The 19518-nt window shown below is 37.2% G+C and overlaps 1 protein-coding gene across 13 annotated transcripts in view; it reads right to left on the bottom strand.

Annotated features, from left to right (window-relative positions):
• The window catches only part of UBR5 (ubiquitin protein ligase E3 component n-recognin 5), an 89355-nt gene that overhangs the window by 9147 nt on the left and 60690 nt on the right, over positions 1–19518 (bottom strand). For 7 of the 13 annotated variants that reach the window (XM_055706323.1, XM_055706326.1, XM_055706328.1 and 4 more), the window contains 26 exons: positions 18717–18868; positions 18241–18336; positions 17681–17804; positions 17253–17350; positions 16239–16387; positions 15730–15821; positions 14634–14780; positions 14420–14538; positions 14213–14339; positions 13983–14112; positions 13594–13754; positions 12810–13049; positions 12461–12584; positions 11618–11729; positions 10373–10504; positions 9228–9489; positions 8609–8873; positions 6205–6416; positions 5554–5784; positions 3638–3711; positions 2880–3052; positions 2667–2780; positions 1889–2109; positions 1169–1289; positions 950–1057; positions 448–691 (listed from right to left, as the gene is read on the bottom strand). In XM_055706323.1, coding sequence (XP_055562298.1) covers positions 448–691; positions 950–1057; positions 1169–1289; positions 1889–2109; positions 2667–2780; positions 2880–3052; positions 3638–3711; positions 5554–5784; positions 6205–6416; positions 8609–8873; positions 9228–9489; positions 10373–10504; positions 11618–11729; positions 12461–12584; positions 12810–13049; positions 13594–13754; positions 13983–14112; positions 14213–14339; positions 14420–14538; positions 14634–14780; positions 15730–15821; positions 16239–16387; positions 17253–17350; positions 17681–17804; positions 18241–18336; positions 18717–18868 — 4028 coding nt within the window. The remainder of the gene's footprint in view (positions 1–447; positions 692–949; positions 1058–1168; positions 1290–1888; positions 2110–2666; positions 2781–2879; positions 3053–3637; positions 3712–5553; positions 5785–6204; positions 6417–8608; positions 8874–9227; positions 9490–10372; positions 10505–11617; positions 11730–12460; positions 12585–12809; positions 13050–13593; positions 13755–13982; positions 14113–14212; positions 14340–14419; positions 14539–14633; positions 14781–15729; positions 15822–16238; positions 16388–17252; positions 17351–17680; positions 17805–18240; positions 18337–18716; positions 18869–19518) is intronic. The other 6 variants (XM_055706325.1, XM_055706335.1, XM_055706336.1 and 3 more) reach the window with 4 other exon arrangements.

Raw genomic sequence — 19518 nt, 5'->3', positions numbered from 1 at the left:
AGACAGAACCACTCCACTTAAAAGTAGTGACTTGGCACTCGCCCAAACTTAAGAAAGGAACCTGAAGTGTTTGTACCAACTTATAAATGCCATAATACCTCAAGAGCTTATATATACTTTCAAAAACATTAAAATGTATTTGTGATAAGCCAGATGGAACAGTCGTATTAAAATGTGTAAGCTCTTGCTAGTTAAAATCATGACAATTATTACCTACTAGAGAGAAAGATGCTCAAAAAAGCTAAGAGCATCTACAGCATACCCATTTCGCAAAAAACAAGAGCTTCGCGTTTCTGCTATTTCCTTGCCTCAGAGAAGTAACATGCACCATTTTCACTGCTCTCGTGCTGCGCTAATGAGAAATCTCTGAGACAATACCAAGTATTTCAATGTAAAAAAGCATCCCAAGCTTTTATGAACGTTGATTAACTGCTGTGCATCACTTACTTGTATGGGTACCCTTGTTGGCATTCTGAATACAATCTAGATTTGGCAGTTTCTCATTTGACAGAAAAGCCTGTGCAATAGCAGTATAAAAGCTCCGTGCTACACCGCTGCCTTCTCCTGGCTCATCCTTAAAAGTAACTTTTACTCTGTGTACAGCCATCGGAGTGGTAGCACACCTGCGACCAAAATGATTGTTGAGCTGCCTCATGGTCTGCTGAATCAGAAGATCTCTGTCTCGGTCCACCTAGTGAAAACACCAAAAAGTTTTCTTTACCAATCATCATACAGAGACTTTCTGCTTCATGAGAAGTTTATGGACACTTCCACATAGACTCAGAAAATACCAATAAGACTGTGAAAAACTACAAAATAACTGCAACACAGTTCACAAAGCAAGGTTTAAGACATCTGCTTGCAGACTCTGAAATACAACTTCTACCAAGCTACCGCAACGTGTGATAACTCAACTATTAATGAAAACAAATTCAGAAGATAAACTAACATTTTTTACCTCCAACGTTAAATCCCTGGATTGCTGGTTTCTTAGTTTTTCCATCTCCCTGCGGAATTTTGATTCCTTTACTTCAAAGCCACCTAATTCAGTCAAGATCTTAAAAAAAGCAAAACAAAACAAAACACAAAAAACCCCAAAATCAGAATAATGAGGGAGGTTCACAATTTAGTTGTAAGAGGAACTGTCCTTACACTGGGAAATACATACCGATCCAGGCTCTGCCCCAACATCTTCCATGAATACTCTACCAAACAACTCTAAAGAAAGGCGCCAACGTCCCAGTAACATGTCATGAGATATAACCATGCCCATGAAGCTACACTGTGGCCTGACAGAAGGGAAAAAATGACAGACAAGCAAAATTAAGTTAGATTTCAGACACATTTTGTGTACTTCTGCTTTTTCTTACCCTGTGCCTTCAAGTAAGTTCTTTATTTCTGATAAACAAAACAGTATAGTAAGTTTGTGGACAAAAGCACACAAAGGTGCTTAGTTTCAGCTGAAGCAAGTCTTGCTTCTGAAGAGAAACTACTCTCAAAGCATGTAATTCACTGCCACGTGGAATTCACTGTTATTGATCTCCCTTCAATTAAGACCTTAATTTTTTTTAAAAAAAAGCTGTAATTCAAAGTGAGGGCAGTTAAATCCCTAACCACATAAAGCATGGTCAGCATCACCTGACACAGATGGCAAGCTGTCACTTCCAATTTTTAAACTTAGCTACCCAGGACATCATAGTAGGTCTGTAGCAAGACATCAGGACTTGCTGTGCATTCAGCTGTTCATTTTAAAAACTATCAAAACACAAACCAAAAATTCAAACTGAAGTAAGCTACCCATTTTAATTTCAGAAGACTTTTTCAGAGTCCCAAGTATCCTTTTATCAACTCAGTAATACTTCATAGGGTCATTTTTAACTCAAACTACCTGAAAGATGTGAGAGGTGGCCCTTCACTTTCTGTCAATCCTATTTCTGCCAACAAGCTGCTTTTCAGTTGTGCTGCAAGATCATGAGCTGAAGGCCCTGGCTTTGAACTCTCAGATTCTTCCGTAGGCACGTTTTGTTCCTCCCCTTCCTTCTTCTGCCGATTTTGCATGCTCATAACATTTTTTAAGTTGGCTGCGTAAGACATTTTAGTTGGAAGAACCTAAACAAGGAGAAGTAAAATTTAAATGCACTTTCAAAGCAGTCCAGAAGGCTTTTTCAGGAGATTATATAAATATACGTAATTTTTAAACCACACAAAAGTGAGCACTGTAATTGACCTGTTAAACACAGTAACTTCAATCATTTCAACAACTATGAAACACCATTTTCCCACTTTATGTTTGCATTTCATATGCTTGACATTTAATGCTTAGTTGGTAGGCAAGTCAAATCTACTGGGCTACAAGGAGATTTAATTCTTTTTATCACAATTACATAATTGGCATTTCAAAATTAACTGGGGATTGTACTGCAGCCTTTAAAAATATTGCCTAAAATCTGCTATAACCAGTAATCATAAAAGATCCTATGTTTAAAAAAACTTATTAAGTATATTTTTCATTAAAAAGTCCCAAGTTTTCACTTACTAGGCTTTTCAGTTGTTATACTGAAAGCTACTCAAAATTCTCTGTGAAAACATTAGAGTACCTTTTTAAAGAATGAAGGTACTAGCTTAAGTTACCCTGTAATTTAAAATAATAAAACCTTTAAACCTACCTCAAGGCAGTTTCTATCCACTGTAACTTCCATTAAGCATTTCCCACTGTTGGCAGAAGATGAATACAGACCCTGACTTGGTCGGCCAAACAGATCTTCTTTGCGAGCATTTGGCTGAAAATTAACAAAAGCATTCTGGGTAAATAATATACTTCAGTTAGAAACAAAAAAGCAAACTGCAATTTTCTTCCAGAACACCATCTCTGATGTCACCTGTAATAGATGGGGCTGGTCTGCCAGGGGGATGGCCTCTGCCAGAGGAACCTCAAAAGGATTGGGTGGAATGCAGCCAAGGAACGTCATAGAGTCTGACCGTCTGAAAAATGGATGGTTTTGGCCAGTCTCTGCTGGTAGGGAGTCATCGTCTTTGTCGTTGAGTGTAGCACCTAAATATCAGAAAATATTTCGATTCAATTTTCACAGTTATAAAAGCAAAGGATTTAAAATACCGAAAATTAATATGCTTCCCTCTTAGCTATCTGACTGGAGGAGTATCTCTGCAAATGTAATACTTCTACAGGGTACTTCCACAAATCTCATCTTTTTATTGCGTTTTTAGTCATCGCTTTTATTCTTTTTACTGTAACTAACTTTACTGAACATGCAATCCTACACTATATGTACTTAGCATAGAATATAGATTCTACCATTTTCAGGAGCAGTTTAACCAATAAAAAAACCAGTTTAATTCCAATTAAAATTTTAAATACTGTCATTGTGTTGAATAGTAAGTAAAGGCACAAATGCTACAGTTTAGAGAGAGTGACACAAAAAGAGCTCCAAAATGAGAACAGGCAATGGCAGAAGACATTTGGTAAATTAACAATGCTAAGAAAATCTTACTAAACCCCAATTTTAATGCAACATATACAAGTAGCAAAATTTATTCAAAGTCTCAGCTAGCTGAAGGGGAAAAAACAGTAAGAAAGTGTCGTATTTTGGAATACTATAAAGTGTTTCTGTGTACTAACTTTGATTGGTGTCATCATCATTTTCATGTTCTGAATCTTCATTGTCAAGACCCAGTTCCAAAAGTTCTCGAGTTCTTTGGGGGGGAAGAGAGGCATAATAAAAAAAAGAGTCAATCCTTTTGAAGAAAACATTAGGCAAAGCATTTACATCTGTAGCAATTGATAAAAGCAAGAGTATCATCAGTAAGTGTACTTGAGAGCTATACATAGAACTCATTCACTCTAAAATATAAGTACTGTAGAGGAGTACTCTACATACTCACTCACTACATTACTCACAGTTACCCTTACAGCCATTTGGCCATCTACCAAGTTTGATCTAAAAAGCCACAGCTTCAGACAGTGATGGGTATGCTTGTTTTTAAAGACTGTCAATATAAAAACCCGAGGAACCCTGCATTAGTGGAAGAAACACGTAAATGAATGCTATTCTAGAATTTACTGGTGTAGAATATGCTTAGTCCTATAAAAATTATGTCACTGATCACACATCAGAAGGTAAATTATTTTCTTAATATGTAGCTTGCAGACCTCACTGTATTATAAAAAGGATCGAGAACTTTGACTAGTATTCTTTTCTGGCTGTTTGTGCATGTTCTGAAACTAGACGAAGACTGGTAAAATTTCATTTCATACAGGCTACTGAAATACCATTTAACAGAAGCAAGTGACTGTTTGAATTTGAACCACTCATGTTTAATGGAAAAGGTCTAGGCCTTCTAGGTTTATAAGCATTTAATGGGAATTTTGCAATTCTTTGATGAAGAGTCATTTGACAGATTTCAGTATGTGAATTCAGATGTGATCAGTATGTGAATATGAATGACAGATTCCAGAAGTATGTTACTGCCTGGAAGAGGCTTAAAGTCACAGCAATAACTACTCAAGTCAGCTGGCACAAAAGCTCCATCAGTTACTGTACTAAATCATCCCTACTTGTGAGAAAACTACTGTTGACGACAACATCCTCTGGTATACATTTTGAGGTCATAACAAGCCTTACATTACACCAAGATATATTGAACATAACATTCAAACTAGAGCAGCAGTCCAGCATATATCTAAAATATCAATACCTTGTATTTTCCAGTTACTACATTTGTAGAGAAAAGGATGTAAAAAAGTTGAGCTCAGCCTGCAACATCGAAAATTAGGAGCAGGAAGGGGCAAAGATTTACATTCATTTAACTGTTGACTAGGCCTGTTCAGGCACATTACCTCAAAACTTAGTAAGAAATGGGAACAGATGGTGTAGACTACCAAATGTGGATATTTCTACGATCATCAATGGCCATTTCAAATCAAAGAACATTTCTAAAAAAAAAAATCTTAGAACATTTTAAAAAGTAATAAATGCATCTTGTAAAATGCTATACTATAAGTAGCAGGGATTTTCAATTTAGGGACATTTTCAGGTATTGATTTCCCTATGTGCTTTAAATCATCAGGTAAGTCTCAAATACCCACAACCAAATGGAAAATAGAACTATTAAGCCCATCATACCACCCTGACATTTTCTCCCATGTCATTCTAAGGAAGATCCCACAGAATTCTAAACAAGTTGTTATCATGTTAAACGTGAGGAGCAGACTGCATTTTTCAACTGAGAAATTGTCCCGAGTACATCTTTTAGAGGCACGGCCATGGAGTTAAAAATCAAACTTAACTTTCAGTGGTAAGAAAACCTTTTACAGCAATCAGCATGAAATGATTTGAACCGCAACAGGCTTATCAATCAAACATACATACGTTATATACCATTATCTGTATTATTTTTATAATATGAATCTTACTACACAGATATACAGATACATGCATATATTTATATGAGTTTCTGAGTAACAATGCCAATGACAAACAAAAGGGCATACACCACTTCTGCAAAGTTTTTGTTTCTATGAGTCAGCCTCAATACCTTTTGCGTTCCAGCTGAGGAGTATCCAATGTTGTCTGTTGATTCATTGCTTTAATCCAATAAATAAGGGCTTGAAAAACATATGCTACGTGCTTTAGTGAACAGACATCTAGAACAGGAAGGACATCTGAGTGCTCATCATTGTGAGAACGCATCAGCGACAGTGCGTAGTTCAGGAAATCACCACGTGCTGACATCATTCCCTGACGGGCACTGAGTAAAGTGGCACGTCTAGTGAAAGGATTGAGTAGAGAGATTAGGCACCACAGCAGAATGCATCCTTTACACATTAGTCTCTGTGTTTGAAACATGGATGTAAAAATAAAAAAGACCCAAACAAACAACAAAAACACCAAAAAACCACCACCACCCAGAAAAAACACCAGTGTGATGGTAACAGTAACAATCAGTTTTATGCTTTCCTGTAAGTAGCTCAGGTGCAGTATATTATAGAGACTTAATGCTCAAGGATGAATCTAGTACATCAGAATAAACCAAACAGCGGCAGCAACACATAAAGCCAACTTAAACCAAACTAGTAACTACACTGCTGCATTATAAAATTAGATTCCTAAAATGTCAACGAACGAGAAGAGGTGACTGTAAAACTGGTAATTCATATTGCATGTAGCAATCAAATGATTTTCATACCTTCTTCCTTCAAGGGTTCTTAAGCTGGCTTCCTCACGGGCTGTCATCCTTTCCCTTCTGGCTGAGTTCTGAGAAGCATGGAGAGGATGATTTGGATGTCCAGGATCACCAGCAGATGCTAACGCAGAACCGTAACGCAGTTGTGCTTCTGTAGAGTCCATGATACTAACCATCCAATTCCAAGTAGGAATAAGCTTTTCCTCTACATAATTCTTTAGAAAACAAGATTTAATGAGTTTTGCAATCAGTAGAACTAGAGGATAAGAATGCAACCTCAACATAAGCCTCCACCATGGATTTTACAGTTACACCTGCTTCCCTACAAAGAGCCTGTAAAACCACATTCAAGAATGACCAACAGTCAGTTTCCAAAAGCTCTACTGACACTGCTGATTTACTGTAGGGGTATGCAGCTCTCGTCACTTAATACCTTGGCGTCTGTAAAGCATTCTTACCATCCCTCTCTCCCTTTTGGGCACCTCTTCCACTCCTCACCTTATGACCACCCCACACCACCCAGGTGTGCACATCTTGGAGATTTTGGTCCAACTCTTGACTTTCTAGTAGTTTTAACAGCCCTCAACCTGCTGTGGCATTCACCAGCCAGATCTTTCACCATTCTTCACCCCTTGCAACTTACTCAGTGAAGATGACAAAGGTAAGACCTGCACAGAGAACTATGCCTGCATACAAACATCTCCTCCTGGTCCAGTCTTCTCTTCACCTGTTCCCAATGCTGGCTCTGGAGCCTGCTTTTCTTGCCATGTGCTAACTCCGCTGATCTGTTGTTGTGGGGTTTTTTTATCCAACACCCGTCTGTTTTCTTCATTCGTTTACATTCGGGTCTTCAAAAACATCCCTCACTCTTCAAATGTTCTTGTACCCACTAAACTAACAAAATGCTGTCTCAACCCCATGTCTTTATCCAAACAAAATCTCTACTGCCAAGCTTTCGCATACCAATACAAATCTCTTGCTGCCTCAGCTGGACAGCTCTCCTGTGCACTCACCTGGCAAAAACGTGAGCTTTGCAAAACTTCTCTACTCAGCAAAGAGAGTATTTTCCCACTAAGAATCTCCTGAACAGAACTTAATTTCAGCCTCCTTCATAATAAAACTACGTTCTCTTATTTCTTTCCCTGCATATTTCCCCCAGCGTTCAATCCCATAATACTCTTTGTAATGTTCCTCTCCCAAATCAGAAGCCTTTCTCTTCCACTACACTGTGAAAATACAGTCATACAAATACTTTGTAGCTCAATTACAAATAAATACATTGCCATCCATTTTTCACATCCCAGGACGCAGTACTAACAGAAAACAGCATCGCTTGATTTCTTGAGCTCCCCAAAGCAGTGGTATTATTCTGACAGTTGATTTTTGTACAAAATACAGTACAGATCATTTCACTCTATATACTATGCCCACATACATGCAAGTTGATACATACTTTCTGAACACACTGAAGTTCCTCCTGTGTTGTTAAATCTCTGAAACTTCTTTCTATACATGCCAGATACCAGTCTTCCCTTTCACATATTTTCCTCTAAAAATGCATTTTACATATACTTTCAAAACCCAACAGTCAAGAGCACTGTACCCAAAAATACACACATAAGAGGGAAAGGATGATCACGTCCTTGAAAGAAGGGACAGTGAACAGTACATTTACCTGTACAAGTCTTTTATCTCATTTAATTATTTGGCCCTTAATGATTTTCTTCTTTTATAGACTCAACAGCTCATGTCAGAAAGAATAGAGCAAAAGATTTCTAGTAGAGATCACTAGTATCTCCAAACCAGTCAATCCTGACTCAACTACTCATTAGACACCAATCAAACTTGGATGAAAAAAAAAAAAAATCAACAGAAATTCCTTTTTTGAAATAATACATATATATGAAATATGAACAATTTAATGGAATTAATAACCATAGCTACATCAGCCTATTACTATCTCTCATATGAGGAGAGGCTGAGAGAGCTGGGACAGTCTGGACTCAAGAAAAACTCAGGAGGATCTTAACAGTGTGTACAAATACCTGATAAAAAGGTATAAAGTATATAGAACCAGATTCTTCTCAGTGACACCCAGTACATGCACAAGAGGCAACAGGCACAAACTGTAATACTTGGAAAGTCCATTTAAATTCAAGAAAAAACTTTTTTACTATGAGAGTATTCAAACAATTAACAGGTTTCCCAGAGCAGTTGTGGAGTATCCTTGAGGATACTCAAAACCTAAGTAGACACAGTCCCGAGCAGCCTCCTGATGACCCTTGCAGGGAACGTGGACTAGATAATCTTCAAAGGTCACTGTCAACCTCAACAATTCTATGATTTCACTTAAAGAAACCAATTTTATTGAAATTATCTTTCTCCACAGAGATTTGGATGTTCTTACCTGCAAGTTAACTGCATCTTGGTAAGTCAGTTTCACTGCAGCTGGGATCTGGGAGTATACTAAATGATTGTACTTCGGAATTAGGCCCATCAGATCAGATATCTGCCGTATCACAATACTGTATGCTCTTGCCAAACTGCTTGCAGATGTTAAATAGCTGCTTGCATTGCTGGCTTCAAGTGCCGCAGCAGCTGCTGCAGCACTTGTACTGATGGTACCGCTCCGACGTAGGTTTGATGGATCAATGTAAATCAAGCCCGCTGAACTTGCTAAACATGAAAGAAAGTATGACGTTAATGAATGTATTTAACCTTTGCTATATATTTTCTGTATTGACCAATATGAACATTTCCAGAAATAAGCTTGTAAATATTACGGACATCACAACTGTAACTAGCAACAAATTACTACCTACAGTAAGCATACTCATGTCTTCTTAAGAACTACAACAGATCCTTCCTTTTTTTAAATTCAAAACCAGAACTGGAACAGTCAAGATAGGTCAGCACTGTCCTTCTAAGACAAACAGATAAGACTTCATCCTTATGAGAACAAATAAAAACAGAGGAAGGAACAAAAGCAGAGTTAACTGACATTCATGCATGTAGTTTACTCAGACTTGCCTGCTGGGGCTGATGTACTAGAAGGAGCAGTGCTAGCAGTCCTCTGGTTTTGGGTATTACGTACAGCCCATTGCATGGAACGGGGAGCCTGGGCAGCACCATTGGCATGTGAGCTATTGGTGGTTCGTTCCAGAGGCTCATCAAGCATGAAGGTCTCCTGCTCTATGTCATCACTCTGACTGCTGCTGCTATCAGAGTCACTGGAATCATTTGACTGAGAATCATCTTCAGAAAAAAATGCTGGAACACTGCTAGCTCCTGTTGAGGAAAATAAGCAATACAAGTAACTGAAAACTGCATGTCTATGCACGTTCCCATGTATCACATCAGCATTGTGAACTTCTTCCATGAGAAGAAACCACATGCACTAAAAAGGTTCAAGGACCCCTACCAAAAATATTCAGTTGTCCTTATAAGATACTGCTAATTTTCCATAGGTATCATGAAAAGGCAGTAAGATTACTTAAACTTCAAAAGATAAACAAAGAAATAAATTTATTTTAAAATTCTTCACTGATTCTGCCCCCAGGCAATACATTCTAAAAAGTATGCTTCCAAACTGGACAGTAGAGCAGTCACTTTCAAAAAGCCTTAAAATGATTGGCCAGATTTTGTATTTTGTTTTAAACCATATTTAACTTCTACACTAAAAAAATGAATGAAAACATTTCATTTCATTTCACTTCCCAATCTCTGGCTAACACATACAGAAGCTCCATAAGAGCAAAAAAGACAGGCCACATCTCAGCGCACCTCCTTGTCCAAAAAGTCTGCACCAGACCTTACAACTACAGGCAAATTAAAAGCAAAGGAAAAACAGGAAACGTGTGGAAGGCAGAGGTGGGAGGGGAAAAAGCTGGGTGAAGAGAATATAAAACAAAGAAAGTGAAAATAAGATTACAAGGGAAAGGTACTTGTTAAAAATGTCATAACTAGGTAATTGTCACTCTGTCCAATCTAGTTGTGAAGTAAGTAATTTCTCCAATATATTTCTGGAGTGCTGGATGCAGTCCAGATCCAAAACCACTTCTGCCGCTGTTAAAGCCATATATAATCACTAACACATTTCTTTTTCAAGTACAACTTAATCCTAATATCTAAATTTAAACAGCTAGATTAAACACAAGATGATGTGGTGTACCTGCTTCTGACCCAGCAGTAGCTGCAGTGACAACACTTCTGCGCCCACTAGCATTGTCCTGATTACTGTGGTTACTCTCACTGTCGCTTTCTGTTTCAGCAGCAGCTAGCAAATCCAACTCCATATCACTGCCTATAAAACCAATATACAAAACACCTCATGTTTAGAAAGAAAAATAGAATGACTGTAGTGACTCATGTAAGACACATTCAACAAAACCCAGAGCCTCTTACTATAGCAGAAGTTAATGGATATGCAGGGAGAGGTCACAAAAGCAGTGCAAACGTGCAGCAATACTTGGAGCATATTTTCTTATTTTCCAGCAATTAGCAGCCTCTGGGCCTCTCACTCTGTACTGCACATATACATTCAAAAAACACACTGAAAATTAAGACTTTAAGGATTCAGAATTAGTCAGTCAAGCCAAAAGACTCCACAACTCCTCATACACATGTATCAGGACAATTAACCATATGCTGTTTCAAACAAACATCTAAGGAATACCTGAAACCTGAAAAAAATCTAATTAAAAAATACAGACTTTGTTTTACGTTTTGGTAATTAAATGTTCTGAATACACAGCAAGTGAATAAAGAGATTTCCTGTACTGTAAATGAGTTGACTAGAAACACAAGGCACAGTCGGAAAGAGAAGATAATTTTTTCTCATCATAGCTTTGGGCCACCTAATCCCAAACTAACTAATAAAAGTCATATTAATGGCAAGAATTTTCATACATAATAGATTGATTTTGTCTACAAAGTATTGAATCATAGTTAACATTTTGTGATTGGTTTAAAACCTAGCTCATCATGATTCAGATCCCTTTTGAGGATGACCACTATTCTGTCATTAGCCATACACAAGCTAGGCTATTTTCTTAGTCCTTCGAGTAGTTTATGTCAGCAACATTTTACAGCGGCAAATACAAAAGGCAAAAAACCCAAGCATGTAATAACATTTGGATTGTTTGGGTTCTTTTTATCCTTTGGTACCTTAGTATTTTCTCTTCATTCAGAAAGAGAAAAATAATTTTAAAAAAGGATCATGTACTTGCCTACTATGAGTTACCTATAATTTTACTCATCTCCTTTTGTAAGATGCATAGTCCAAAACCCTTGGATTTCTCTCTACTCACACAAGTCTCCCAAATCATTATCACTGGTGACTCCAAAGATGCCTTTTGTTTTTGATGCACGGTTTGCTCATCCAAGCAGTAATGCGCATAATGTGCATTATACTTACCATCTTCATCATGCTCATCATGCTGTCCTTCTGCTTCAGCATTTTCTTCACCATGTTCTTCCTGTTCATCATGATGGTCTTCTTCACCAGCTACCCCCTCAACCACCTCAACCTGGAAAAAGCACTGTAATTTTATGCTAGAGTATCTTCCATATCAGAAATAATCTACATATTTTCAAAAACACAGTGCAAAATTTAAATAAAAAACTTAGAAACAAAAAACCCCACATCTAAGGAAGATGACCTCACAATTGACGTGAACAGAAAATGAACTTACAGCCACAGTAGTTGTATGTGGTTGTACAGTCCACAGTGCTTGGGGGGGTGGGGATCAGGCCCACAAATAAACCACAGCTTTGGACATTAGATTTCAATGCTGAAAGGGTAAACTTGACTATAAACCCTAGAATTAGTATCCAAATATTGAAGAGCTCCCATGTTGGTAAAAGACCCTCTAGTTCTCTAATAGAACCTACATAATAGCAACCATATGCTGAAAGACTTAAAAACTTTTTTAAAAGGCAATTATAATGCAGTGTATGCTTATATATAAAGGAAATGACAGATGTATTTATTAATATTCTAAACCATACTTTAATTTAGTCTATTTTTATTAATTAATTTTATTAATTTTAAACAACTAAATAATGCTGAATACAAAACAACTACAAAGCTCTTAAAAACAAAATACTTATGGCTTGGTAGGACTTTGTAACTACTCAGTATTTTTTGCAAATCAGAGGTCTTGATGCATAGCTTTTTGGTTCAGACGTTAAAGCACACGCTAATTCATTAGGTGCCGTACTGAGAAGAAAAAAAAAATACAAAGAAAGAACCCCTGACCTCTTCCACATCTGCTGAAACAATATCATCTTGTTCTTCATCCCTGCCACGAACTGGTTGTGACTGGCTGATTCGTCTTTGCTGGGGATTCCTTATGATGTAGGATGACTGAGATTGACTAGAACTTAACAGGAAAAAAAACAAACAACAAAACATTTGGATCTTTGGACATCACTATAAACCTGAATTACTGAAGAAATTTGTCAGTAGGAAAGTACTTCCAAAATGCTTGGCCAGAATAAGAAGCCTCACCACACTTCCGTTAATGAAAAGCTAACAAAAACCCAAAACAAAACCACCTTTAACAAGTCTTTGAAAATAACGAATGGTGAGCTTTAGGATATTTTACCTGCTAGACTGGTCTGATGATGGTCTGGGTGGTAGAGGCTCCACAGAAAATAGTTCCTCGCTTCCCTGCATAGCATCTATACTAGTGCTAGCAAGAGTAAAGGGTGCTGTAGGACGTGCAATTCCCATCCTGACTGGAATAATTAGAGATTCTGCTACATTGCACAACTCTTCAACAGCATAGGGCAATAATGCCTGGAACACACGTTTACATTTTCCAATTGGCTGTGGAATAAAATTGCTAGGAAAAAAAATATGGAAAAACATAGGTCAAGTATGGCTTTTTTCCCCTGAAAAAAAAAATTATGGTGATACCTTTTTTTTTCCTCCAAAGAGTCAAGACAATTATCTTTAACGGATACATATATTCACGTGTACCACTACAATATGCACAGCTACTCAAGTAATTTAAAAACACTTGTCATTCAATAATTTGAGACTAAGGCTGGATATCTAAATTTATTACTGACACACAACCACAGATTCTAATTTTAACATGTTAAAAACACCTCTACTTACAAAATTCTTAACATTTTAAACAAAGATTCAGCATGAACATTTAAGTTTAACAAGCACTGTATTAAAAAGCCACATGACATAACAGCAGCTATGGTGCAATCTTGAGGTTTGCACCTTTCCACACAATGCTGCCTACAGACTGCAAATTAATTCAGATGTTTCTGCCTATTGTTGATCTGTATCAACTCATTTAACAAGAGAATACATTTTTAAATTAAAAAACCCAAACCACCACAACCACCACATGCACACCCCCCACCACTTACTTTTTCTTTTTGGAGGAAGCCATTTCCACACTAAGAATGACAAACACTCTTGCCACAGAACGCAGGAACCTCATTGTAACAGCAATAGCTTCTTCTCTGCGTCCTGATGTATACTTGTTTTGTAATTCCTTCACCAGAGTACCCAGCAAAGTATCCAAGAGCTGTAGAAACAGGTCATTAACAACCCAATAGTGTTGTGTAATTTCCAGGAATGAAACAAGACAGATTAAGATTCAAAGGGAGACCAGAGCCATAACAGTATAAATTCACAAAACCGCAAGTAACTTGAAGATACGTGCAAATTAGTCTCCAAGCGTTATCACCCGAGATACGCTATAGCATCACATTATTCAGAAAAATCTATACAGAACACAGCTAAGAGGGCTTACCAGAATGTCTGCCGTACACTTGACAATAAGGCAGTGTGTAAAACAGTCCAAGCGAATAGTACCACTTTGCTGATTAAGGTAAACTTGCTCTTCAGGCAGAAGATGGCCTATCCTACTGCTTGCACTAAGACTTGGAAAAAACAAAAAGGAAGGAAATAAATTTTATATAAGTCAGCAGGTCTCAAATACCAGATCAAATTTTATATTGACAACTGTGGGTAAATACACACGGGTCTTTATTTTCCTGGGAGCCAAACATAATCATGGACTTCAGGGCATTCCAGTCTTGCAAAACACGTTCCAAAGCAAGCTGGGCAAAACGAGGAGGTTCTAGATCATGATCAGGCATATCAGAATCTAAAGAGACAAAAAAACAATATAAGAAAGAGGCACTGAAATATGGAATCTGCCATCTATTTCACTGAAACAGCTCTTACCCTCAGGATTTGCAGTTTTACGATTACGATCTTCCCTAATTCTAGGTGGTCTGTACTGGCAGTGTTCCACAGTTTGCCTGGCAACTGTCTGTACTAAAAACAGTAGCAGATGTTCTCCCCTGTAATGAAAAATTGATTAGTGGAGACATGACATACCACATATTTAAAAATAATAAAAATTATTCTCCCCTAGTCATTACAACTGTGTGCTTGCCTGCTATTTGGCATGGTAACGAGATTTGTGGTAGTAAGCAGGCGGTAAAGGAGATCAAGGCGAGCAGACTTTTGTCCAGCAATTAATGTTTTACACTTGCACTTTTCCCAGCAATCACAGTATGCTGTTGGAGATGTTCGTTTGAGCCTACAAGAAATAGAAAAAGTGAGCTGCAACACTGTTCAGTAATATACTAAATATCTTCTATGCAGGCTGAGGGCATTAGTGTACACATTAAGATTCCTGCTAGAGTTTTTTGTTTATTATAGTAGCAAGATGCCAAAACCCAGTGTCAAAGAGAAATGCAGAGTTTATTTATGTGGCAACACTTTACATTTGCTGTTCTTATCTCCTACACTCATTTTAAAACAGCAGTTTCACTACAGAGCTTTTCATAATGCCTTAGTAAAACTCATCCAATACCATTTACTCTTTCCCAAAATAGCCTCCAGCCAAGAAAGTTAAGTTGGAAATCCTCACAACATGCAGTAAAATCTCAGTAATTTTTACAATGCTGGAGAATATCTTTGTATCTGTTAGCTTATTATAGCTAGGATATTAATGCTGCAACTTTTATGCCCTGTAACAGCAGCACAAAACATCTGCAACTTCAAAGCTTTGCCCAAGCTGATCATAGACTTCTTGACTATTCATTTGACTGCTTGCCCACTTTTCCCTTTATTACAGTTGACCTTAGAGATTAATATGCTACACTTCTTTCTGGAAGTTTATGAGAATGATCTGTCATCAGGATTCACTGGCTTCAGAAAACCCCTGGAGGTACCCAAAATGAAAACATGGTATTGTTTAGATCTATTATTCTTAGAATATTAACTTCTTTGAGGGTGTCAGAATTACTAATTTACTCTGAATTCCACAAAATGAGAAGTACAAGGCCGCTTCAGGTTACTCTTGCAATTCTGACCCTTAAACGCTACAGAGCAGCAGAGGAAGATTTTAAAGTACTTTATTAAATCTTCTGTTCTCTAATAACTGAACGCTTCAACCAAGGAAAAAAAAAACCTATTAACTGTCAGTAAACAAATGAGACCACAAAATACTGATTTAATTCTAAGAAACAGGACACAATACTTACTTGCAGTCATGTCCTTTGTGACAGACCCTTGCACATTCTGTGCAACAACAAAGAGATTCCAACAGGCCACATGTTCGGCATTCAAATATATCCTAAAAAAATTACCAAAAATATTACGCATAGTTTTCTCTCTATGGCACTTGCAATCTCACAGCACTTCAGGTTACAATAAAACCTTGTTCAAAACGATGCCTTCACTTAGAAGTAATTAAATTCTAGAAAGCGAAACTTTGTTTTAGTTAGAATATTCAGTGTTTTCAGAGAGCTGTTTCCATCAGTATTTTTGCCAAAGCTAGCCAGAGGGGAAAAGGCACACCCATAAACAGCCACATTCTGACCAACACAGCCAGCTTTGACAGTACAAAGCAAACAGGGGAGCAGTAACCATACCAGACTTAAAATTTACAGTCATTAAAACAATGCAACTTTAATAATTAGATTAGTATACTAACAATACAAGGTTGAAACACATTCCTATTTACTTAAAGAAAAAAAAAAGCGCGCCTTACTTGGTTAATATGTTCTGCGCCAGTCCACGTAAAACTGCATGTATCATTACAACACAAAACATACAAAGGAGAGTCATCTGGATTTGTACCAGAAGGACAAACCATTCCCATAAACACATCATCTTCTTTTTCACTGGAAGTTGCTTCAGCTAAAAGAACAATAGAATGTCAGTGTTAAAAACAACCCCTCAAGAAACAACAAAACCCCACCAACACAATCCATACTTAACAGATGTTTTTCATTACAAAATTCCATACAGAGTCAGAAGTTTGAATGAAGTCTCTGTCACAGTTTTTCAAAAAAGCTTTCCACTTGTCACATTACACGTAAAAGAAGCTGCTGCAAATTCCTGACTGAAAAATACAACCACCAACTCCTTCCCAGTTTTAAATTCACAGATATTCTAATCAATTCAGTGGACCACCATTTTGAAAAAATAAAAAAAATAATTTATGGGCAATATTCTTACAAGGAATACACAGCCCTATAGACCTTGTTACACCACACATCTCATCTGCTTAAGTTTCTAGTTAAGTTCAACTTCACATATTTCTAAAATAGTTAAATACCACCATCGAAAGAGTCATAAAACGTGTATAGGAGTCTCTTCAGAAACAGGATCTAGACTGGTATACTGCTTTATCACATAGGGTTTTTTTCTAATTCAAAGAAGTTCCAGGTGATACCACTGTGCTACTGAAAAATAGTACCTCAACGCACTGATGTTTATAAAGCAATGAAATACTGAAAAGGCCATAAAGAACACAAAACCAATAAAACTCACAGAAACCTATCATAATATATACACCACAAAAGAGGAAGATACTCCATAAAAGCAAGACTTCCAAAACATGCAGTAATAAACAGTATTTTGGAAAAAGGTGTTTACCATCATCACCAGTTGCTAAAGCACATGTAATTTCACACACACAAAAAAGCACTGTTAATAATGAATCTGCACACATGCCAAACTTCAGAAAGAAATCACATGATAATTACTGAAACTGGTGTACCTTTAGCAATTTTCTGTGCAGTTTCTAGAATTGTAATTGCAGCAGGATATGCCCGGCCACTAACTGCTGACATAAATGGTGTCATGCCTCTTGCATCCCTAGGGAAAAAAACAACAGAAAAGTTAAAATACACTAAAATTTTTTGTTGTAACAGCAGGGGTAGGAAACAAATATATGAAAACTTAGCACTGCTAACCTTGTGCAATCAGAAAAACCACAGAACAAACAAGGACTCTTCTATTTGTTTTACTTCTGTGAAATAGACCTAATTTTAAGGGACGTCAGGACACAAATACAGCCAATATTCTAACATTCTCCATTTTAACTAATGCATCTTTATATAATCTTTACGAAAAGGCTTCTATGTAGTCAATTTCAGGTGATACAATATTACAAAGGATAGTGAGAATTCATACAAAAATCCTTACTTAGCTGACAGCAATTCTCGAAGGTAAGGTTGTAAAACAACACTATCACATAGCAATTTCAGTATGAAATGAGCATTTGCCTTCCGATCCTTTGATTCCACTACAGATGGTTCAGTAGAAGGACCTGTAATAAAGAAAAAAAATTGCAGAGAAACAGTTTTTCCTCAAAAAATGACTAGTTATTAAAGCAAGTAATTCAGTATTTCACTGGGGTGATTAATCAGTAGCTTGACTATTCAGTGGTTTGCTCATTTCAACAATGTTTTACTGAAGTATTGTAAATTTCAGTTCCAAATTACATTCTGAAATACAGGAAGGAATCCCAATTTCATACCGATTACCGTATTTTTACATATTTGTCATTCCCCAGGTAAAAATATTTTTTACATAAAAGACAGCATGGCGCTTCATTTACTTTCTGCACACTTCTGAAATTCTGCTTCAATCCAATCTTCATCTGATCGGAGGCATTTTCATATGCAGAAAGTCTGTGCAAGCAGAGGCAGCTTTTGAGATCATTTTCCTTCTAAAGCATAATCAGATAAGCAATATGTCCTCACCTGGTATTGTGGAGGTGCTAGGTCCTTGGCTGGTGCCAGTCGCTGCTGTGGTAAGAGATCCCACAGCGGGGGCCAGGATAAAATCAATGTCACCATCTTTCAGTAAACAGAACAGCAGGATGTATATCAATACATAAAAACATCCCTAACAACATGCTCTTTCTGCAATGTCTAACACACTGCAGGTTTTCTGTACTTAGCTGGTACTCTTTCCTACAAATGGGCACATTCCTAGATTAGTAATGTAACTCAACGTTACAAAACACACACTTCACAGAAGTTTGACACCAGCATTAGGAAGACACATACTGGATTTAGAAACAGCTGTTAAGCCTTCAGTAAACTCTTAAAGCTACCTCAATGACATTAGGTATTTCAGTCTCATGCCGAAATCTAAATGGTTCACATGAAAAGTTGTTGGTTCCTTCATTAAATCTCTAATTCTACAGTCTAATATGACACATGAACAGACTTACCCGGATCCATTGCAGGAGGATCTGGAACCCAGCTGGGAGGAGCTATTGGTGGAGAAACTGGGTCCTGGTGATCACTTGATGAAGCACCAGCTTCATGTCTGCCCAGTCCAGCAGCTCTCAAGGATCTTCTCATCATTTCCCTTAATCTCAAACTGAATACAAAACGAAGGTAAAAATACTATCTCATTTTCATTTAAGTAGAACATTTTAGAGCAGAATTTCACACTGAAAAAGGAAACCAAACTCTTTATCATCTCCATTTTTCTTCAGCATAAAGAATGAGCAAAGAGGTGGTTTCCATTCCTGTATCCCATTTTGCTGCAACAGAATATAACAGCCTTGGAAGAAAAGTCAGCCAGCAATGTATAAAGACAGGTTTGAGCCCAGAATGTAACCCTAGTCATCACAGTACTGCCTCTTGCAGGAAGCAGCAGCTAATGGACATTACCGCCACTATCTGACATTCCTTCTACCCCAAACTCATTGCCAGGGGTGTTAAGCTTGTGCAAGGATTTGCTCTTGTTGCAGCTGTTTTCTGTTTTTTAAAATCTAACTGCAAGAAGAAATCAATGGAAAAATAAAAATAGGGCTTAAAAAAACCTTTTTTTTGAAAATAGTTATTTCTTTGAAGTTATTTAATGTGAAAGTAAATGTGAGAGTACTACTTTACAGGGTGCAGTCAGTAAAAAATTTCAAGAAATTCTGTATCATCTTACGAGAGAAAGGTGGTAGACCCAGTGTGATTCAAACAAAAGAGGTGCAAATGTAAAGGTAGTTTTGGGTTTTTTTAAATGCACAAGTT

The sequence above is a fragment of the Falco cherrug genome, chromosome 3 (genome assembly GCF_023634085.1).
Source record: "Falco cherrug isolate bFalChe1 chromosome 3, bFalChe1.pri, whole genome shotgun sequence".
Lineage (NCBI taxonomy): Eukaryota > Metazoa > Chordata > Aves > Falconiformes > Falconidae > Falco > Falco cherrug.
The sequence above is the reverse complement of the archived record's forward strand: the minus strand, read 5'-3'. Positions and strand labels throughout refer to the sequence as shown.